This window comes from Haliotis cracherodii, unplaced genomic scaffold, assembly GCF_022045235.1.
Source record: "Haliotis cracherodii isolate W230 unplaced genomic scaffold, xgHalCrac1.p SCAF_7, whole genome shotgun sequence".
NCBI classification, from domain to species: Eukaryota; Metazoa; Mollusca; class Gastropoda; order Lepetellida; family Haliotidae; genus Haliotis; species Haliotis cracherodii.
In genome coordinates, this window is record NW_027266330.1 from 42,518,989 (window position 1) to 42,541,873 (window position 22,885).

General features: G+C 38.1%; 1 protein-coding gene across 1 annotated transcript in view; it reads left to right on the forward strand.

The window, feature by feature from the left end:
- The window catches only part of LOC139448901 (retinal guanylyl cyclase 2-like), a 525,408-nt gene that overhangs the window by 168,575 nt on the left and 333,948 nt on the right, over nucleotides 1-22,885 (forward strand). Inside the window, exons 9-10 of the mRNA XM_071230419.1 lie at nucleotides 10,814-10,973; nucleotides 11,414-11,563. Coding sequence (XP_071086520.1) covers nucleotides 10,814-10,973; nucleotides 11,414-11,563 — 310 coding nt within the window. The remainder of the gene's footprint in view (nucleotides 1-10,813; nucleotides 10,974-11,413; nucleotides 11,564-22,885) is intronic.

Sequence of the window (22,885 nt, forward strand, 5' to 3'; positions counted from 1 at the left end):
TATTGCGAAGACATTGTTATATTGAAAACATGTACCCTATGTTTAATATAAAAATGACTAATTTTGATGTTAATGACTTTGATCTAAGTACATTTGATGACTTTGATAACCAGAATCCAATCGAAGATACTGATGAAACCAGGTTTAGTAGTCTTAACGATGAACTTTTACAATCAAACGTCAATGATTATTACGATGCCTTAAAAGAAGATAAAAATTATGTTAACCCAATAGGTCGTGACTATTCAAAGTTTGAGATAGATAGTAAAGGAATATTGCGACTGCGTGGCGAACCGGATATTGATCTTATGCATTATCGTACTCGTAAGCCCCTAGCCTTGTCTACTTTAGCCGGTAAACATGGCACCGTGTTTGTTCGTGATAAATTAGGTTTTGTAGACTACTCGCGGCTTTCTGCGAAGACTACTAAGGTTCTTCAAACCATGCGTGATGAACTCGATAATACAGATAATTTGGAAGCTTCCTCGATGGTGGCCTCGAACGGACTTGGAGAAATCTTGGATACCTACTACGATAATTCTACGGCCAGTGTACCATTCTCGGAGTTTAGTATTAGGGAATTACGAGGTCTTGACAAGGCAATGCAAACAATGTGGGGAGAACTCATGAATAATACAGCCAAGCTATCCGAACTCGACAAGCATATAGCTAATGAGAAAACAAAACTTGATCAGGCGGGTGATGAATTCAGTAGACGTCGCGTTGCAGAAAGACTGCGTAACTTAGAATACGAAAGATTGGCCCGCATCGAGGCTGCTTCCACTAATAGAAAGGCACTTCGTTCACAAATCAGTAGAATTCGAGAAACTATCGATCGAGTCCTCAACGATGACACTACACTGACCGATAAAATTAAAACATTGTTCAGAGAACAGGGAATAACAATTGCCAGTATTTTAACCGCGTTGGGATTTATTATATCAACTCTGACTCTCGCGTTAACCGGTGGCAGTACAGGTGATGGTACACCGTCCACACCGCCTAACGATAAAAACGGGATAAAAGAGTGGATAAAAAAGCATTTAAAAGCATTAGGTTCAGCACTGTGAAAGCTTGCTGAAAAAGCCGCGGGCGCACTTCTCGGTATAATAGGGAGTATAGTTTCCTGGCTATTGAATTTATTAGCTAAGACCACCACTTGGCTTAGTCAAAACTTGTGGGGGTTGATCGTAGCAATCGCAGGGCTATTGTACGTATTCGCTAAGAACTATTTAACCAAATAAGTTCGCTAACCAAATCATGAGTAAACCAGCCGTGACCCCACCTGCTACAAGCGCTGTTTTTTCATCAATATGTTGTTGATTTTTAGCCGCAATATGCGGTGATACTTGTGCGTAAGTAGATGGTTGCGCGATAGTTGGTGTTTGTGGCTTGACTATTCCCTTTTCGCCTGTGATCGTTTGCGTTATTAATTCAACGTTAATATCTGAATTTATACCTGGTTTTTGTTGATCGGTAGCGATAACAGTTTTATTATTATAGCCTATCATTTGACCGATCTTAAGTTCCATATTACTCGGAGACATGTATAATCCCGGCGCATAAACGAAGTCCACTTTGGATTGAGCGTACTGTAATGCATCTTGAAAACGCTTTATAGACGATGGTATGTCAACTGGTGAATTAATGGCGTCCTCCACGTTTGCGACAAACTGTTTTTGCGCATCGAGCGCCGTCCCAGAACCGATGATTCCCGTTTTTGCGATTGTGCTCCGAGAATTGCCCATACATAAGTTCTTATTGATTCATTAACTCTTACAAATCCTGGGTTAGTAACATTATTTTCCGTTTTATCATTAAGAAATTCATTCCAAGCGTTTGCGGTATCGTTCATTTGTATAAATTTTGTAACAATATAAATTAAACCACTCTTAAAACTCATAATATCCCCTCTCCAATCGTTACTATAAAGTTCCCAGCCTTTATAGTAATCACCGGTTTTTAGACGATGATCATACATTCTTGCGTAAAGTTTGCTGGTACTATACAACTTACCAAAATTAACATGAAGTTTATTAAGTTCTTTATATACATAATCGCTTTCTTCTTTGACAGATATTTTTTCCTCTGTGTAAGGAACACCTAGACCATGGTTTGCTCCTTTAATACGCCAATCTTTACTCGTAGAAACATTAAATTCCTGACAAATACGCTCATACGCGGACCTATCATAATTATTATTTGTGGAATTCCACGCTCGATCCTGCCGTAATGGAGCACTAATTTCTTTAAGTATACGTCTAATCTGATAGTACACGTGAAATGTTATAACAGACTTATTCAGTTCAAATCCTGGAGCATAAAGAGATACGCCACATCCCGTTGTGGCACACCATATGGCAAAGTTTAACTGATTCTGCCAAAATTGCATCGGATTGGGAAACCAATTGTGCACCATTTTATCGCTAGTTGCCATGACTAAAAAGATATCGGGGAATTTAACGAAAAACTCAGCACCAGAAGCAGTTACTATAATCGATTGATTAGTAATGTATCTCGATTTCATATTTAAGTTATGATATAGTATCATTGTATATTTAATATGTATGTTACACTCCCGGGAATAACAAATGGCCAGTATGAACTGCTTCATACTATCGATAACTCGGATGGACAGCTCAAAGTAGCTATCTGTGATGTAACGTATTACCCACGGTGGACCAATATAAATGCTGCGAGAGGTTATAATAATGAGACAGAAATAAATGGTAAAAAATACATTATACCTGATGGGTATTACAGCGTATGCTCACTCAACGATGAATTTTTTAAGCCTAATGGAATTAGTCTAACACAAAATGAGTCGAATGAGTTACTGATTTTAAACGCTGGAAAAAAGGATGTAAAGCTTTACGAGAACTTAGCATACACACTTGGATGGAGAGGAGAAATAACAGTACTCAAGACATCAGATCAGGGACTCAATTTACCCGATTTAGTTCCCTATAAAGAGTTGTGCATCCATCTTGATCAAATCAGTACGATGGATAATATTAAACAAGAAAGTCCTTCAACTCTACTCAGAAGTGTTCCAGTGAAAGATGAAAAATACAATAGTGGTAGAACGGAATCTTTCTCACCATTACAATATAAAAAATTAAAGCGGGGTATTATTTCAGACCTCAAAATTTCTATATTAGATGTAAAACACCAACCTGTACATATAGGATACTTAAGTGTAACACTCCATATTATAAATAATGGTTGATTCCATATTTAAGTTATGATATAGTATCATTGTATATTTGATATGTATGTTACACTCCTGGGAATAACAAATAGTCAGTCTATTGAACTGCTTCGTACTATCGATAACTCGGATGGACAACTCGAAGTCGCTCTATGCGATGTAACATATTACCCGAGGTGGACCAATATAAATGCAGCGAGAGGTAATAATAGGATGTTTAAATCAGGTATTTCCGAAACCATTACTATACCTGATGGGTATTACAGCGTATGCTCACTCAATGATGAAATTTTTAAGCCTCATGGATTTAGTCTCACACAAAATGAGTCGAATGGGATACTGAAATTAGACCCTGGAGGAAGAGGTGTACTTCTTGACGAGAACTTAACAATACAATACAGTACAATATTATTCTCAACGGTGAGAATAAATGGACTATGGTCGAAGCAAACATCGTGTGGCTACTGAATATCGTCATTACCCCACCTTATGTGATGATGGGTAAGGGACATAATTTAACTAAGATAATAAATAGTGGTATCGTACTCGCGGCCTATATCCCGTCAAAACGAAAAAGTGTGTTAGTCACTCCCCTGCCAGAAAAACCAGGTCATATGTTATATAGTCGTCCGGCAGTCCAAAATGTTAGATTAAATTTGGTTGCTGAATTCGATGATATTAAAGTTAACTTGAGTGCAATACCTAATATTTCTACTCTTATTATTGAAGTCTTTTTCGGAGATGTACCGGTAGATGCCTTCGAAATATTACCTGGTCTATCGATTAAATGGCTCAAGAAACACGAGCGTCAACGTTGCAGTATTATTCATATCGGAGCATCGCCCGTTGCAACCCTCGAGGGGGTTCAAATTATTAAAAGTGGTAGTATTTCTCTTTCTAAGATATTCTTGCCGTATAATATACATTTGATAAGGTTGATGTATACTCTCAAAGCATTGAAGCAAGACCAATTAAAGACTATTATATATTCGTAATATACACTATGAGTTTATATCCAGCGCTCGATGAAGCAATTGTAAAGAAGGAAACTGTTGATGGATTTCGATTACATCAAATAAGCGACATAAAACATCGAATAGAGAAGGATAGGGAGTTGAGACTTGGATTGTATAAAAAGTATCGCAGAGCCGTGAATGCTCTGGACGGAGTTGACACCGCGCTTGTAGCAGCTGGCATGGGACTCGGTGTAGCCGGTGTCGGTTTACTATCAACTATAATCGCCGCGCCTATCGTGCTCGGCATGGAAATAGCCGCCGGAGTCTTGGGACTGGCAGGAAAGCGATAAAATTCATTTCTCGTAAGTTGCAAAAGAAAGCATTAAAACACGATAGTATTCGGATACAGAGAGAAAACTTGTGCATAAAACTGTTGGAAACGGTAGCTCTTCCACTGACAGGGAAGTAATTGTGGCTGATGGTGGTTGCTTTACCACATATTTGACAGTTAGGTGACCGCTAGTCTTGGTCACACGCTTAGGTTTCTTGGATGCAGAATATTCATGTTCGGTATCCTTGGATTTAGATCGGCGATCAATCCCCCTCTTCTGGTATTTTTAAAGATAGTCTGTCAATGGCTCTTGTGACAAATGAGAGCATTCCAAACACTGTAAACCCGGTTGACAGATTCTAGAACAATAAAGATCATAATTTTTAAGGACCCTTCAGCAAAAATGTGTGCTGGCACCTCATGCAGGCTGGACGTTTTGCTTGGTCCTTATTCATATTTATATGCAATTAGTGCCCCCAAGCTCATGTAATTTTGAGAAAAATAAAGCCATAAATATTCTGTCAAAAGAAGAAAATATGTCTCCACAGGGAGGCGAAAAGAAAGAGAATAATGAGGCAGTCAATGGACAGTGTGATCCGGGTGCATGACCTAGATATTTGGTCATGGTGATGGATGGGTTGCTGGCAAATGAAGCTAAGAAGCTAGAAACTTTGATCAAGGATGTTTCCAGGCATGGGATTAAAAGAAGAAGGAGGAATGCATAGAGTGAGATAGAACAAGTTTAAAAATATTTGTTATTGATTAAAACTACACTGGAAAAAAATGTAATCATGGTTTTATTATCCTATGCGGGATTACAATAAATATGAGTAATTAGTTTGAAAGTTAGAACTTAATAACAATTAAATCAACATTTCAATACCACTCAGACCTACACAACATACACACACTATACAATTGTAACACCTCTTTTGAGTTACACTATTTTCCAAATAAATAAATGTGTTTTTTGCATTATGGAGTGATTTGATTCTAAGTAGGATTGAGTATATAATGAGTGTTTTCATCCTTTGAGGGGAATAATTTGAACCTTAGGAGGATTGAGTATATCCTAAGTGTTTTCATCCTTTTAGGGGTGTGATTTGATCCCAAGGAGGATTGAGTATATCCTGAGTGTTTTCATCCTTTGTGGGGTGTGATTTGATCCTAAGGAGGATTGAGTATATCCTGAGTGTTTTCATCCTTTGTGGGAAGTGATTTGAACCTTAGGAGGATTGAGTATATCCTGAGTGTTTTCATCCTTTGTGGGGTGTGATTTGATCCTAAGGAGGATTGAGTATATCCTGAGTGTTTTCATCCTTTGTGGGAAGTGATTTGAACCTAAGGAGGATTGAGTATATCCTAAGTGTTTTCATCCTATGTGGGGTGTGATTTGATCCTAAGGAGGATTGAGTATATCCTGAGTGTTTTCATCCTTTGTGGGAAGTGATTTGAACCTAAGGAGGATTGAGTATATCCTAAGTGTTTTCATCCTTTGTGGGGTGTGATTTGATCCTAAGGAGGATTGAGTATATCCTGAGTGTTTTCATCCTTTGTGAGAAGTGATTTGAACCTAAGGAGGATTGAGTATATCCTGAGTGTTTTCATCCTTTGAGGGGAATGATTTCAACCTTAGGAGGATTGAGTATATCCTGAGTGTTTTCTTCCTTTTAGGGGTGTGATTTGATCCTAAGGAGGATTGATTATATCCTGAGTGTTTTCATCCTTTGTGGGGTGTGATTTGATCCTAAGGAGGACTGAGTATATCCTGAGTGTTTTCATCCTTTGTGGGAAGTGATTTGAACCTTAGGAGGATTGAGTATGTCCTGAGTGTTTGCATCCTTTTAGGGGTGTAATTTGATCCCAAGGAGGATTGAGTATATAATGAGAGTTTTCATCCTTTGTGGGAAGTGATTTGAACCTTAGGAGGATTGAGAATATCCTGAGTGTTTTTATCCTTTTAGGGAAGTGATTTGATCCTAAGGAGGATTGAGTATATCCTGAGTGTTTTCATCCTTTGTGGGAAGTGATTTGAACCTAAGGAGGATTGAGTATATCCTAAGTGTTTTCATCCTTTGAGGTGAGTGATTTGATCTTAAAGTGGATTGAGTATATCCTAAGTGTTTTCATCTTTTGAGATGAGTGATTTGAACCTTAGGAGGACTGAGTATATCCTGAGTGTTTTCATCCTTTGTGGGAAGTCATTTGAACCTTAGGAGGACTGAGTATATCCTGAGTGTTTTCATCCTTTGTGGGAAGTCATTTGAACCTTAGGAGGATTGAGTATATCCTGAGTGTTTGCATCCTTTGAGGGGTGTGATTTGATCCCAAGGAGGATTGAGTATATAATGAGAGTTTTCATCCTTTGTGGGAAGTGATTTGAACCTAAGGAGGATTGAGTATATCCTAAGTGTTTTCATCCTTTGTGGGGTGTGATTTGATCCTAAGGAGGATTGAGTATATCCTGAGTGTTTTCATCCTTTGTGAGAAGTGATTTGATCCTAAGGAGGATTGAGTATATCCTGAGTGTTTTTATCCTTTTAGGGGTGTGATTTGATCCTAAGGAGGATTGAGTATATCCTGAGTGTTTTCATCCTTTTAGGGAAGTGATTTGATCCTAAGGAGGATTGAGTATATCCTGAGTGTTTTCATCCTTTGTGGGGTGTTATTTGATCCTAAGGAGGATTGAGTATATCCTTAGTGTTTTCATCCTTTGTGGGAAGTGATTTGAACCTAAGGAGGATTGAGTATATCCTAAGTGTTTTCATCCTTTGTGGGGTGTGATTTGATCCTAAGGAGGATTGAGTATATCCTGAGTGTTTTCATCCTTTTAGGGGTGTTATTTGATCCTTAGGAGGATTGAGTATATCCTGAGTGTTTTAATCCTTTGTGGGAAGTGATTTGAACCTTAGTAGGATTGTGTATATCCTGAGTGTTTTCATCCTTTTAGGGGTGTTATTTGATCCTAAGGAGGATTGAGTATATCCTGAGTGTTTTCATCTTTTGAGGTGAGTGATTTGAACCTTAGGAGGATTGAGTATATCCTGAGTGGTTTCATCCTTTGAGGGGAATGATTTCAACCTTAGTAGGATTGAGTATATCCTGAGTGTTTTCTTCCTTTTAGGGGTGTGATTTGATCCTAAGGAGGATTGAGTATATCCTGAGTGTTTTCATCCTTTGTGAGAAGTGATTTGAACCTTAGGAGGATTGAGTATATCCTGAGTGTTTTCATCCTTTGAGGTGAGTGATTTGATCTTAAAGTGGATTGAGTATATCCTGAGTGTTTTCATCTTTTGAGATGAGTGATTTGAACCTTAGGAGGACTGAGTATATCCTGAGTGTTTTCATCCTTTGTGGGAAGTGATTTGAACCTTAGGAGGATTGAGTATATCCTGAGTGTTTTTATCCTTTTAGGGAAGTGATTTGATCCTAAGGAGGATTGAGTATAGCCTGAGTGTTTTTCATCCTTTTAGGGGTGTGATTTGATCCCAAGAAGGATTGAGTATATAATGAGAGTTTTCATCCTTTGTGGGAAGTGATTTGAACCTTAGGAGGATTGAGTATATCCTGAGTGTTTTTATCCTTTTAGGGAAGTGATTTGATCCTAAGGAGGATTGAGTATAGCCTGAGTGTTTTTATCCTTTTAGGGAAGTGATTTGATCCTAAGGAGGATTGAGTATATCCTGAGTGTTTTCATCCTTTGTGAGAAGTGATTTGAACCTAAGGAGGATTGAGTATATCCTGAGTGTTTTCATCCTTTGAGGTGAGTGATTTGATCTTAAAGTGGATTGAGTATATCCTAAGTGTTTTCATCTTTTGAGATGAGTGATTTGAACCTTAGGAGGACTGAGTATATCCTGAGTGTTTTCATCCTTTGTGGGAAGTGATTTGAACCTTAGGAGGATTGAGTATATCCTGAGTGTTTGCATCCTTTTAGGGGTGTGATTTGATCCCAAGGAGGATTGAGTATATAATGAGAGTTTTCATCCTTTGTGGGAAGTGATTTGAACCTTAGGAGGATTGAGTATATCCTGAGTGTTTTTATCCTTTTAGGGAAGTGATTTGATCCTAAGGAGGATTGAGATATCCTGAGTGTTTTTATCCTTTTAGGGAAGTGATTTGATCCTAAGGAGGATTGAGTATATCCTGAGTGTTTTAACACTCTGAGGGGAATGATTTGATCTTAAAGAGGATTGACTATATCCTGAGTATTTTCATCCTTTGAGAGGAGTGATTTGATCCTAAGGAGGATTGAGTGTATCCTGAGTGTTTTCATCTTTTGAGGTGAGTGATTTGATCCTAAGGAGGATTGAGTATTTCCTAAGTGTTTTCATCCTTTGAGGGGAGTGAATTGATCAGTCCAAATCGGCAACAAAGAGAAGATGATGTCACTGATGACTTGAAACCATTTTTGCATCAATTGATCACCAGTGAGGTGGCTTGATGTTTGAGCGGAACAAGTCAATGTATTACCTGAGCATCTCCGGATGCAGTGAAAATTTACCTCACTGTTACAGCTTTTTGTATGAATATATACTGAACCGCAAAAGAAACATCACCCCAAGTAACATTGCATGAAAAGTTGTCATTTAAATATCTGGGTAATTTTAGTCAAAGTTTCTAAAAAATGTAACATTACCTTGTCTGGAAAAATGAAATTTGATGATAAAAAAACAAAGCAGATGACAATAAAACCGATCGTCCAAACGCATCACGGCAATGGCAATGGTAACCTGATGCATGTGAGTTCCGTGCAAATTGAAATGCACATGCGTTTCCCCATTTCTTGCCCTATAAAAATCCACCAAGATTGGATAACATTCATTCGTTATTGAATTGCTACCACATGCCAAGATTGACAAGAAATCAGAGACACCAAGCCCTTGGACGATTGCAAGCTGGACAAACCGCCCAGCAAGTAGCCAATGCATTTCAAGTCCATGTAAGGACCATATACAGGCTCCAACAACAGTACCAGACCACTAACGCTACAGATGACTGACCACATAGTGGAAGACCAAGGGTCACCACCCGACATCAGGATCTTCAGATTGTGCGACAGCATCTTCAAGATTGCTTTGTTACTGCTGTGGAAACTGCTTGACAGACCATGAAGACACACCAGCGACACATTAGTGAGGACACCGTGCGTCAACGATTGACGAGCAGACACCTCCACTGTCACAGGCCACACCGAGGACCCATTCTGACACCACGTCATGGCCGAGACCGTCTTCAGTGGGCAACACAGCACCAGCATTGGCGCCACCAGCTGTGGAGAAGACAAGAGCCGTTACTGTATCTCAACAGCAGATGGCAGAGAGAAGAGTCTGGAGATGCCGTGGGGGCGTTATTCGGGTGCTTGTGTTGTTGAGAGAGACTCGTGGGGTGGTACGAGCATCATGGTGTGGGGTGGAATTCTACAACATTGGTCCAGGGAGAGACAATGGTGTCACATTGATCAAGTCTTGAGACCACACGCCATACCTCATTTGACACGTCGCCGCAACCACGGCGTGGTTTCAGCATGATAACACCCGTGCCCACACTGCGAGAGCAACAAGAGACTTCCTCCAGCAGAATGGTATAAGAACCATGCAGTGGCATGCCCTCAGTCCTGATTTATATCCCATTGAGCACCTGTGGGACGAGATTCAAAGACGACTGAATGACGTCCGACCAAGGCCGACAACTGCAACTGATCTGCGTCAGGCGTTCCTCAGAGTGTGGGCTCAAGTGACTATGGCCTTCATCAACTGCCTCATCCATTCCATGTATCGACGTTGCACGGCAGTCATCAATGCACATGGCGGACTCAAGAGATACTGACTCGTGATGCCATTTTCTCAGAGACTAGTGTTGTGTTTCACTTTAAGAACATTTGAAACTTAAATTGCAACCTTCATGATCAGTTTTGCCAAGTTTCATCTTTTTAATATGTCTCAAAGTATGTTTACAGTGTTTGGACAAATAAGGTTTCTCATATATCTATCCATGGTGATGTTTATTTTGCGGTTCAGTATATAATGTTACCATTGCCATAACATGTATGTTAATGTAGGTATAGTAATATGGATAGCATAGGCACATATGTGTGTTTGAAAAAGTAACCACATGTATTTGAAACTGAACAAGCCCTCTAGAATTTGAATGGTTGCTTTGAAATTATGATTTCACTTGGAACTCTCCTCACAGCAACTGTAACAGACAGAGCATGATACTAAGTTACCTGTGCACTGCCTCTGTGTGAAACCTATTAATTATAAAACATTTAATGCAATTAAAAAAAGAAGTTTCAATGATGCTCTGTTTCAGGGATTGCGATACATTCATGGATCACCTATTCGATGTCACGGGAATCTAAAATCACGTAACTGTGTGATTGACAGTCGTTGGCAGTTGCGCATAACAGACTATGGTCTTCCAGGTTTCTTCACTGCATTAAAACAAATTCGAACAGACTTGGAGCCATATGGTATGGAATCATATTCTTTTGTTTTTGTCTTTGTCCATACAATGGGGTACACCCAATACATGTAATCAGTGTGGAATGACTGGAATATTTCTGGCTCTTACTCAATCCTTTCATGGCCCTGATAATAACTCTGTAAGTTTTGTATCGCATCAGTGAGTTAATCTAACACAAAAAAACACATAGAGTATATCTGTAAAATGCCTGTGTGTCAATGTATGTCATTCGTTTGAAAGGACGTGATATTTGAAATTGGTTTGTCATTTATTTATAATATTTTATTATAACCATGGAGAATATGTGTTTATTAAAGTTCTCAATTTCAAAACGTCTCTCTTACATGAGGAGATGATAAAGCATGGCCAAATATAAATCACCTTATATTTAAGTTCTAGCACTTCAAACAACATATTTTGTGACAACCATGATTTTGTAAATTTCAGATCTATTGTGGACGTGTCCAGAACATCTTCGTGATCCGATTCTAATGACCAAAGGAAACGAAAAGGCAGATATATTCAGTCTCGGAATCATTATGCAGGAGGTAGCTCTTAGGAGTGAGCCCTACAGCTCAACTGGACTAACACCAGAGGGTAATAATTCATATGAAACATACCATGTGCGCTTCTTTATTTTGGACTAGGTTTCAGTTCGAAACAATGTTATTTGATGTATAATACCCAGAGGTTTTCAAGCAATGCAGCCTCCTGGTCATATGAAGTACCGTATTCGACCCATTAAGCGCCCAGGGACAGAAGGGGTGGGCGCTTATTGGGACCAATTCAGGTCAAATTTGCGTAAATTCATCAGTAAGCCTTACCGTATTTTCTTGAGAATAGTGCACACTTTTTTCCAAAAAAACACAGCTGTGTAGAAGGGGGTGCGCATTATACACGAATTAATGAGTTTTGATGGTTTTTTCCCCCATGGAAAGACATTACTGTGAGCAAGTAATACCGGAAATACCATGTCAACAAATCAATTCTGAAGTTCGCAAATTACTTATGTAATTACACTGTCTGGCTATAAAAAGTGTTCTTTGTATATCTGGACTTATGTTTGTAACTTATTTCATTAATTTTATTCAAAATTCCTTTTAATATTGTTTTAATTAATTTCGGCGAAATTGTATGTGAAGCCATCGGAAGATCGCACAACTCAACGTTATTAACAGCAACCACGGTCAGATTACCGCTATTGATGCCTTGAAACGAAGTTAAGTTGACAGAGAATGGATACATAAATCGTAAATGCCATTCTTTGATTCGTTAAAAGTCATATTTGTTTTTGTTGGATGATTCTATATCAACACGTAATTCTCGCGATCACGCGATCACGTGCACGGGAGCCTTGACGGTGACTGGTCAGACTGGTTCCATGTAAAAAATAATACCCAGCAATAGTGATCAGCTGCTTCGCTTAGGGTTATTATTATTTTAAATATGTTTAGTAAAAGCTGCATCTAAATTAACAAGATATTGGAATATATTATTCCTGATATTTTGGGGGAGGGGCGCATAATGGGTCGAATATGGTATTTGGAGTGCATGCCTATAAATAGTTTAAGTATCATTTGTAATTTCCTTGGTAAACTTTGTACTGTGATACATTGAGAGCATTAGTGATGACAGATATCTGTGATTTAGCAAAACACCAGAATTTGTTTTGAAACACCCCCAGTATCATAAACAAATTTATGTCGAATAACCATTTCTAACGTTATATTATAGCACATTACTGGCGTTCCCCGCAGTGATATTTCTGCCATATTTCTAAAATCAGCATAAAACTATAATCACTCACTCACACTCCAATGTGATATGGTTATTTGTTGATAATGTGATCACTGGATGAGATGAGTTTTCACGATTATGTACACATTTACGCCCAATCCAATAGCCATGTCTGCCATGTTGTATCGTGTTTAAGAACTCAACTTTAGTGTCTGTCTCTCACAAGGCAAGATGAGACGATGTGTCATACCTATTCCACAATCTGCTGCGACACATACGTCAATGAATTCCCCTACATGCTTTATAACTAGAGGTTACTGTTTTGATATGATTAACATAGTGTCTCAATTAAGTCAGTAGGCACAACTGGCACAGATGGAAAACATGATGTAATGGAGAGTTTAAACGTCATCACTGGTGAAACCCACAATGATGAGCCTCAATAATAAGCAAATCGTGATATGACTAAGGTGTTCAGCTGTCATGTTAGAGAGCTTTTGGGCTGAGAGAATATCCTACCCAACCTGAATTGGTGAGTGAGAGTGTGGCCAATTAACTTTATATAAACGACCACCCTACTTGGGCGACATTTTTGTTATTACTTGGTATACGGATGCGCCGCTCCATATGTTGAAAAAAAATAAAATAAAAGTTTATGGGATCAGTAACTAAACTGTTAACAAAGCACGATGTCACAATCAGGCTAGGTGAAAAAGAGGCCCACCGTAGTCAAGCTATCGTTGAAGGATTTAACCGAACATTAGCGGAACGTTTGTTTGGCTATCAGTATGGGATCGAAATGAAATCGGAACGATTAAGATCAACCGAATGGGTGACACGATTTTGTATCAGCGCTGAATAATAAAGAAACCATCCGATGCAATTAAAATGAAATCTGTGACTTCCGAATCTTCAGCACCGAGGAGAGGTAAATAACAAAAACTTCCGGATAGAGTAAGGGTAAGATATTTATATCAGCCCGGTGAACTCGAAGGCCTATGTCGCGCAACCGACCTGATTTGGTCTCTTAAGATATATAATATTAGTCGGTTGGTTATGAAAGAAGGAGAGCCTATTCTTTATTATCTTAAAGATGGACCGGGCAGGGCATTTGTACGAGAAGAGATGCTCATAGTTCCAAATGATACAGTATTACCACCATAACCATAAGCATAGGTAGTTACACCATCCTTATCAATCCATCTCTTTGTATCAAAGGGGGATAATGATGTCTTGTTCATTCTTAATCCATATATCTTGTGATTGACACTTCTTAAAGAGTTCATCTCGTGTTTGAATGTTCTATCATTGAATAATGCTTCTTTATACAGTTGGTGTTTGATATGCTTTTTTACCACATTCTTCTTAACACCCTTAGCTTTTCTTATCTCCCCATTATCAGACTTCTTTATAGAATACATCTTAGGTCTTAATCCGACATACTCCGCTATAGGGGTCCCAGCACATTCATCCTTCATCTTACCTAACACCTATTTATTTACTACGCTGTGCAGTGGATTATCTTTTGGGTAATCGCTCGTGTGGTACATATCTATTTTTTCTGCCATATCTTTATATACATCCTCGGTTTGTATTTCCATCAACAAAGAATCTGTGTCTATATATAACACCTTGCATCTATCGCCCTATTGCTTCTTAAGTTGTAATAAAAGTCATACATTAAGTGTTTTGACAAGTCAAGAATACTCATACCAACATACACCAGTCTGTTGAATTTTATATTACTCTTCTGCATATGTAGTGCGGCTAAGTCGTTATCAAATATCTTGCTTCTGTTAAAAGTCGGACTGGCTATAAGTTTCCTGAGTCTTTCTTCCTCATAAGATCTGACTAATTTAACATCAACACGCTATATTTTAGCTAAGCAACTGCATATGCAGCTGGTTGATCGGTTTTAATACGAGTTTCCGCTAACAGTTTTCTGACTTTATCTCGTTCGAGCTTGGTATAAATAACATCATTTTCGCGTAGACATTCCTCAAATGAATCTCGGTCTTTGCAATGAAACAGGGCTACCCATTTGGTCTGCTCTCTCAGATCTCTCAGGACAAGAGTTGTATTTTTGAGTAAATACCCAAATGCTATGCTGAGTATGTCATCCGGAGAATGCTAAATATGAAAGCATATTTTTCTTTTTGGTAAGTTCTTTACTCGCACTGCAGTCGTCTATAATGAAAAGTGTTGATTCTTTGTATTTTTTGTGACATACTCGTAAACAGTCTTGTAAACGATTGCCCGGATCAACTTTGTACACCCTGGGATCATTCATAACGCAATCTTAGTCTGGCACAAAATAATGATATGGTCTATTTTCTATTCTCCGCCCACTACCGTGTAGTTGGTCATCATCTGTGGTTTGCATGTCGAGCCATAGTGAATACTTCGTGGCAAGGAATTCAGCCAGCAATACATCCCTGAGAGACAGATCTTTCACGACCGTGTTAACTTCTGGGCTTCGTTTCATAGAAGGGAGTTTTTTAATCTCATCCCACTGTTGATATGATCGCATGCCTTGACTGTATAGTTGATTAGGCACGCCCTCGATAGTCAATTCTACTTTTGTAATCTTGGGGTTGTAGAACTTCTCAGTATCTCTTTGAAATGCTTCAGAGGGGTCCTCGAACAACATTAAAATACCCTTCAACGAACTAGCGGGGACGTTTAGATTGATATTCCACGTCGTACGTATCTCTTTTGTTCCTGGTGATCTTTCGGTGTTGAAGCATGTGATCGTACAAAATAGCCAAACTTCCGGTATACTGGTTACGAATTTGTCTGGCTAATTCAGGATCTGTTATCATATCGTACTCCAGTTAGTTATTGTCAATAGAATAGCTAGCATCTTCAGTAGCTTTGATTACTCTTCCGTAGTCATTAAAAGTGAGTTCGTATTCTAACCTATCACCTAGTGATGCTTGATAAAAGGGTATGTGACTATCTAGTAAGTCTAGCGGAATATAGAATTGGTTACCTGAAGCATCAGCAACAGCCTTATCTCCTACGACTGGTATTATCGTCACTATCAGCAGTCTCAATGTGTTCTGATTACAAATACCTTGGTAATGTAAGTTTTCCCATTCTTTAGCCGTTCTCCAGAGATCCATGTGACAGAATTATACATCGCTGTTGTCAATACTCAAAACTTCATTACCGCTAATTCTGCGTTGTGGGTTTAACTTGTGTCCGTATTGCAAAGACGTTGTTATATTCAAATTATGAACAGATTGTCTGAACTCGACAAGCATATAGCTTATGAGAAAACAAAACTTGAACAGGCGGGCGATGAATTCAGTAGACGCCGCGTTGCTGAAAGATTGCGTAACTTAGAAGACGAAAGATCGGCCAGCCTCTAAGCCGCTTTGAGTAATAGAAAGGCACTTCGTTCACAAATCAGTCGATTCGAGAAACTATCGATCAAGTCCTCAACGATGACACCACACTGGCCGATAAAATTAAAACATTTTTTCGGAGAACAGGGGATAACCATTGCCAGTATATTAACCACACTGGGATTTATTATATCGACTTTGACTCTCGCGTTAACCGGTGGCACACCGCCAAGTGATAAAAATGGTGTAAAAGAGTGGATAAAAAAGCATTTCAAAGCATTAGGAGAAGCACTGGGAAAGCTCGCTAGGAAAGCCGCGTCTGCACTTCCAGGTATAATAGGGAGTATTGTTTCCTGGCTCTTGAATTTATTAGCAAAGACCGCCACTTGGCTTAGTCAAAACTTGCTGGCACTGATCGTAGCAATTGCCGGATTGTTGTTCTATTTATCCAAATCAGTTCATAAAGAACTATTTATCCAAATCATGAGTAAACCAGCCGCGACTCCACCTACTATAAGCGCAGTTTTTTCATCGATATGTTGTTGATTTTTAGCTGCAATGTGTCGTGGCACTTGTGGTTGAGCGTCAGTAGATGACTGTGGTTTATTCCCGTTTCGCCTGTGTTTGTTTGCGTTATTAATTCGGTGTTAATATCTGAATTTATACCTGTTTTTCTTGATCGGCAGCAATAACAATTTGATTGTTATAGCCTATCACTTGGCCGATATTACTCGGAGACATGTATAGTCCCGGCGCATAAACGTAGTCTACTTTGGATTGAGCGTAATGTAATACATCTTGATGAGACTTTATAGAAGATGGTATGGGTCAACTGGTGAATTAATAGCATCCTCTACGTTTGCAACAAACTGTTTTTGGGCATCAAGCGCCGTCCCAGAACCAATTATTCCCGTTCATGTTTGTGATTGTGCACCAAGAATTGCCCATACATAAGTTCTTATCGATTCATTAACTCTTACAAATCCTGGGTTAGTAAAATTATTTTCTGTTTTATCATTAAGAAATTCATTCCAAGCATTGGCGGTATTGTTAAGTTGCACAAATTTTGTGACAATATAAGCTAGACCACTCTTAAAACTCATAAGATCTCCTCTCTAATCGTTACTCGAAAGTTCCCAGCCATGATTAAGATTATGCGATCTTACAAAAAGATTGTTTTTCTGTAACAACTTAAATGGATCGAATGGTTGATGAGTTTTTTTAACTAAATCATCACTTTCTTCTTTAACATTTTTTTGTCCACTGTATGGAACACCTAGACCGTGGTTAAGTCCTTTAATACGCCAATCTTTACTCGTAGAAATACCAAATTCCTGACAAATACGCTCATACACGAACCTATTGTACGGATTATTTAAGGAATTCCATGCCCAATCCTGTGGTAATGGGGCACTAATTTCTTTAAGTATACATCTAATCTGATAGTACACGTGAAATGATAAAACAGACTTATTTAGTTCAAATCCTTGGGCATAAAGAGATACACTACATCCTGTTGTTGCACACCATATGACACAGTTTAACTGGTTTTGCCAAAATTGCATCGGATTGTGGAACCAATCATGTACCATTTTATTGCTAGTTGCCGTGACCCTGTATTTTTCAAAGATGTCAGGGAATTTAACAAAAACTTAGCACCAGAGGCTCATACTAAAATCGACTGATTCGTAATGTAAGTTGATTTCATATTTAAGTCATGATATAGTATCTTTGTATATTTAATATGTATGTTACACTCCCGGGAATAACAAATGGTCAGTCTATTCAACTGCTTCATACTATCGATAACTCGGCTGGTCAACTTGAAGTCGCTCTATGCGATGTAACATATTACCCGCGGTGGACCAATATAAGTGCTGCGAGAGATAATAATAAGATGATACTAGGTGAATTAGGTAGTGATGACATTCACATTATTATATCTGATGGGTATTACAGGGTATGCTCACTCAATGATGAAATTTTTAAGCCTTTGGGAGCTAGTCTTACACAAAATGAGTCAAATGGGATGTTGATTTTTAACGCTGGAGAAAGGCAAATATTTCTTAAAAATAACTTGGCAGATACACTTGGATTTTTTGGTCAAAAATCAATAAAACCGCCCAATGAAACATTGCATAGAGTTAAATTAACCGATTTAGTTCCCTATAAAGAGTACAACGGATAATATTCAACTCAAAAGTCCTTCACCTCTGCTTAGAGCTATTCCAGTCAAAGAAGAAAAATACAATAGCGGTAGAACGGAATCTTTCTAATCATTACTATATAAAAAATTAAAGTGGGGTATTATTTCAGACCTCAAAATTTCTTTATGAGATGTAAAACACCAACCTGTACATATAGGATACTTGAGTGTAACACTCCATATTATAAATAATGGTTGATTCATCAGGCCCTGGAACGCATAACCTTAGACAATGTAATACAATTGCGCTTTCCGATCTTGAGGACACAGAAGGATTCGATAAACCCGGTACCGATGGCAAGTTATAAGCTTTACACTTACAAGATAATGTATACAAGCTGAAAGAAGTTACAAACACAGGTAACCTAGGAGATTTAAGTGATGTCGATGTTAGTAGACTCAATAAAAACACTTCATACAATCTTACTCACAACGATGATAATAAATGGACTATGGTCAAAGCAAAAATCGATTGGCTATTGAATATCGTCATTACCCCACCATATGTGATGATGGTTAAGGGACATCAATTAACTAAGATAATAAATAGTGGGATCATACTCGGGGCTTATATCCCCTCAAAACAAAAAAGTGTGTTAGTCGGCTGCCCTGCCAGAAAACCGAGGTCATATGTTATTTAGTCGTCCGGCAGTAAAAAATGTTAGTTTAAATTTGGTTACTGAATTCAATGATATTAAAGATAACTTGAATGCTATACCTGCTCTTTCTACAATTATTATTGAAGTTTTGTTTGGAGATGCACCGGTAGATACCTTCGAAATATTACCAGGTCTATCAATTAAATGGCTTAAGAAACACGAGCGTCAACATTGCAGTATTTTTTATGCAACTGTTGCAACCCTTGAGGGGGTCCAAGTTAATAAGGGTGAAAGCAATTCTCTTACTAAGATATTCATGCCACATAATATACATTTAATTAGGTTGATGTATGCTCTCAAAACATTGAAGCAAGACCAATTAAAGACTATTATATGACATAATAATATACACTATAGGTTTATATCTGGTGCTCGATGAAGCATCTGAAAAGGTGGATACTGTTGATGGATTTCGATTACATCAAATAAGCGACATAAAACATTGAATAGAGAAGGAGAGGGAGATGAGACTTGGATTGTATAAAAAGTATCGCAGAACTGTGAATGCTCTCGACGGAGTTGACACTGCGCTTGTAACAGCTGGCATAGGACTCGGTGTAGCCGGTGTTGGTTTATTATCAACTATATCGCTGTGCCTATCATACTTGGTATGGAAGTAGCCGCCGGAGTCTCAGCAATAAAATTTATTTCTCGTAAGTTGCAAAAGAAAGCATTAAAACATGATAATATTCGGATACTCGCCGAAGCAAAGTTGAACAGCATTGAGGATCATATTTCAACAGCACTGGCTGATTGTAAGATATCCGAGGAAGAATTTTGTTTAGTGCTGTCAGAACTCACCAAATACAACGCAATGAAGCAGGAGATTCGATCAAATTCTCGTAAGACCAGTGGTATTAGCGAAAACGAGAAAAAAAAGTTCATAGATCAGGGGAGACAACAAGCACGTCAATTATTCCGTGCCAAAACCAAAGAACTGGTTGGAGATTAAAAATAGATTGTTTTCTGTCATTGGATCACACCACAATAATTTAGACAAATGCTTACATAAGTGTATAATAATGAAGAATTACAAGCCAATCAAATGGCGAGAATTACCACGAGGTATATGTTATATCAGTGATGTCAAACTGATACAGTCATCAATTGTTTCTTTCCAATTTCGAAAAAAGAGTATATAGTCTGGTCTCCTAGTAAAATGAACGACAAACTTAGTAAAAATGTTGAATATCACTTTGTTCAAAATCATGGTATGCGTATGAGTAAAAATAATAGAGAATATTTTCATTACAATTTAGTTTAATATCATGACGATCGTTAAATCGCATCATCATTTTGGCATAAAAAATTCCATCTGTAGTAGCAGTTTAGAGTAGTATAGATGATGGGGGTTCTGGCTCACTTCAACTGGAGCCAGATTTATATACCTATACTGCTACTACAGGGGGTATTTTTTATGCAAAAATGATGATGCGATTCAACGATCGTCATGATACTTAATAAAAGAAACATCAATATTAATTAATAATGAATAAAATTTACTATAGCCCACAAGGATATTGGTAAGGTATAGGAGCAATACAAAAATTACCCACCGCGGCTAAGGTATCTAAAGATGTGGCCAAGGATTGGTTAAAGAAACAAGCGATGTGGCAAATATACTTACTGGCACCGCGTTATATCCCGAGGAAGAAGTTTGATATTTTTACAACAAATGAAGTTCATCAGGCTGACCTTTTGTTTCTTCCCCACGATAAGGTGAGACGTAAAACATATGACTACACTTTAGCCATAGTGGATGTGGCTAGTCGATACAAAGAGGCTGAACCATTAACCTCAAAAGATTCAACAGAAGTAGCTAATGCACTTAAGTGGCATATATAAACGCGGACCAATAAAATGGCTTAAGCTATTTCAAGTAGATCCCGGTCGCGAGTTTATGGGATCAGAACTAAACTGTTAACAAAGCACGATGTCGAAATCAGGCGTGGTAAAAAAGAGGCCCACCGTAGTCAAGCTATCGTTGAAAGATTTAACAGGACATTAGTGGACGTTTGTTTGGCTATCAGTATGGGATTGAAATGAAATCGGATCGATTGAGATCAACTGAATGGGTAACACGATTATCAGCTGTTGTATCAGTGCTGAATAATGAAGTAACAAGATTAATTGGGAAGAAACCATCCGATGCGATTAAAATGAAATCTGTGATTTCCGAATCTTCAGCACCGAGGAGAGGCAAAGAACAAAAACTTCCAGATAGAGTAAACGTAAGATATTTATACCAGCCCGGTGAACTCGAAGGAGGCCTATGTCGCGCAACCGATCCGATTTGGTCCCTTGAGACATATAACATTAGTCAATTGGTTACGAACGAAGGAGAGTCTATTCTTTATTATCTTAAAGATGGACCGGGCAGGGCATTTGTACGAGAAGAGTTGCTCATAGTTCACAACGACACAGTATTACCACCATAACCATAAGCATAGGTAGTTACACCATCCTTATCAATCCATCTTTTTGTATCAAAGGGGGATAATGATGTCTTGTTCATTCTTAATCCATATATCCTATGATTGTAACTTCTTAAAGAGTTCATCTCGTGTTTGAACGTTCTATCATTGAATAATGATTCTTTATACTGTTCGTGTTTGATATGCTTTTTTACCACATACTTCTTAACACACTTAGCTTTTCTTATCTCTCCATTATCAGACTTCTTTAGAGAATATATTTAAGGTCTTAATCCGACATACTTCGCTATAGGGGTCCCAGCACATTCATCCTTCATCTTGCCTAACACCTTTTTATTTACTATGCTGTGCAGTGGATTATCTTTTGGGTAATCGCTCGTGTGGTACATATCTATTTTTTCTGCCATATCTTTATATACATCCTCGGTTTGTATTTCCATCAACAATGAATCTGTGTCTATATATAACACCTCACATCTATCGCTGTATTGCTTCTTAAGTTCGTTGTTATAAAAGTCATACATTAAGTGTTTTGACAAGTCAAGAATACTCATACCAATGTACACCGGTCTGTCGAATTTTATATTACTCTTCTGCATATGTAGTGCGGCTAAGTCGTTATCAAATATCTTGCTTCTGTTAAAGGCCGGATTGGCTATAAGTTTCCTGAGTCTTTCTTCCTCATAAGATCTGACTAATTTAACATGAACATGCTTCCTCAGATTCTCCATAGTTTTACCAAATACTGAGTTATTCATGAGCTTATATAGGTTCTTTTCGAAATTGCTGGTAGCCATCTTTCTGAAATCTGTGTTCAGTCTTTTATAGGGCTCCATCCAAGGGATTTAATCAAATTTTAGAACTCTGTGTATTTTCTTTAGTTTCATACCGATAATGATAGATATAACTGGAGATTTCTGAAGTGAACTAAATATTTTGTCTTATCCATCAAGTTTGGTACGAGTTTTTCTACGTTAGCTTACTTACTATTACCCATCTTTATTCACCATTAACCTTTCAGGACCTAGAGGATAACTGTTATGGTCTTTATGTAACTCTGTTGGATATTCCAAGTCAACTTCTAGTATGTAACCTTTATTCATATTGTTATTATGGATATTATGAATATCATTCACCCACTCAAAACCACCCGTGGGTAAAGGTTGGCTCATAGCCCATCCGTACAAATTGTGGGCGTTGAGATATAATATATGCGTGTCAGGTTTACTCGGATCATATCCTTCCACTAATTTATTATTAGCTTTAGAATACCTTTTCGCCGTCATCGATATACCACCTCTTAATCCTTTCTCAATAAACAAGTGCATATCGTAATCAGTGAGTAATTTTAGTTCTACACCGGTCTTCTTCAACAATGCATCCCACGATAGTCCGGGACTGGAATAGTACCATGCCGGATCCAAGCCGTATTGTTTTAAACATGTCTTTCTAAATATGTCAAATATATATCGGCGAGTAACAGTACATCGGTTTTTAAGTAAAGATCATGATAATCGCCTAAATTCTTACAA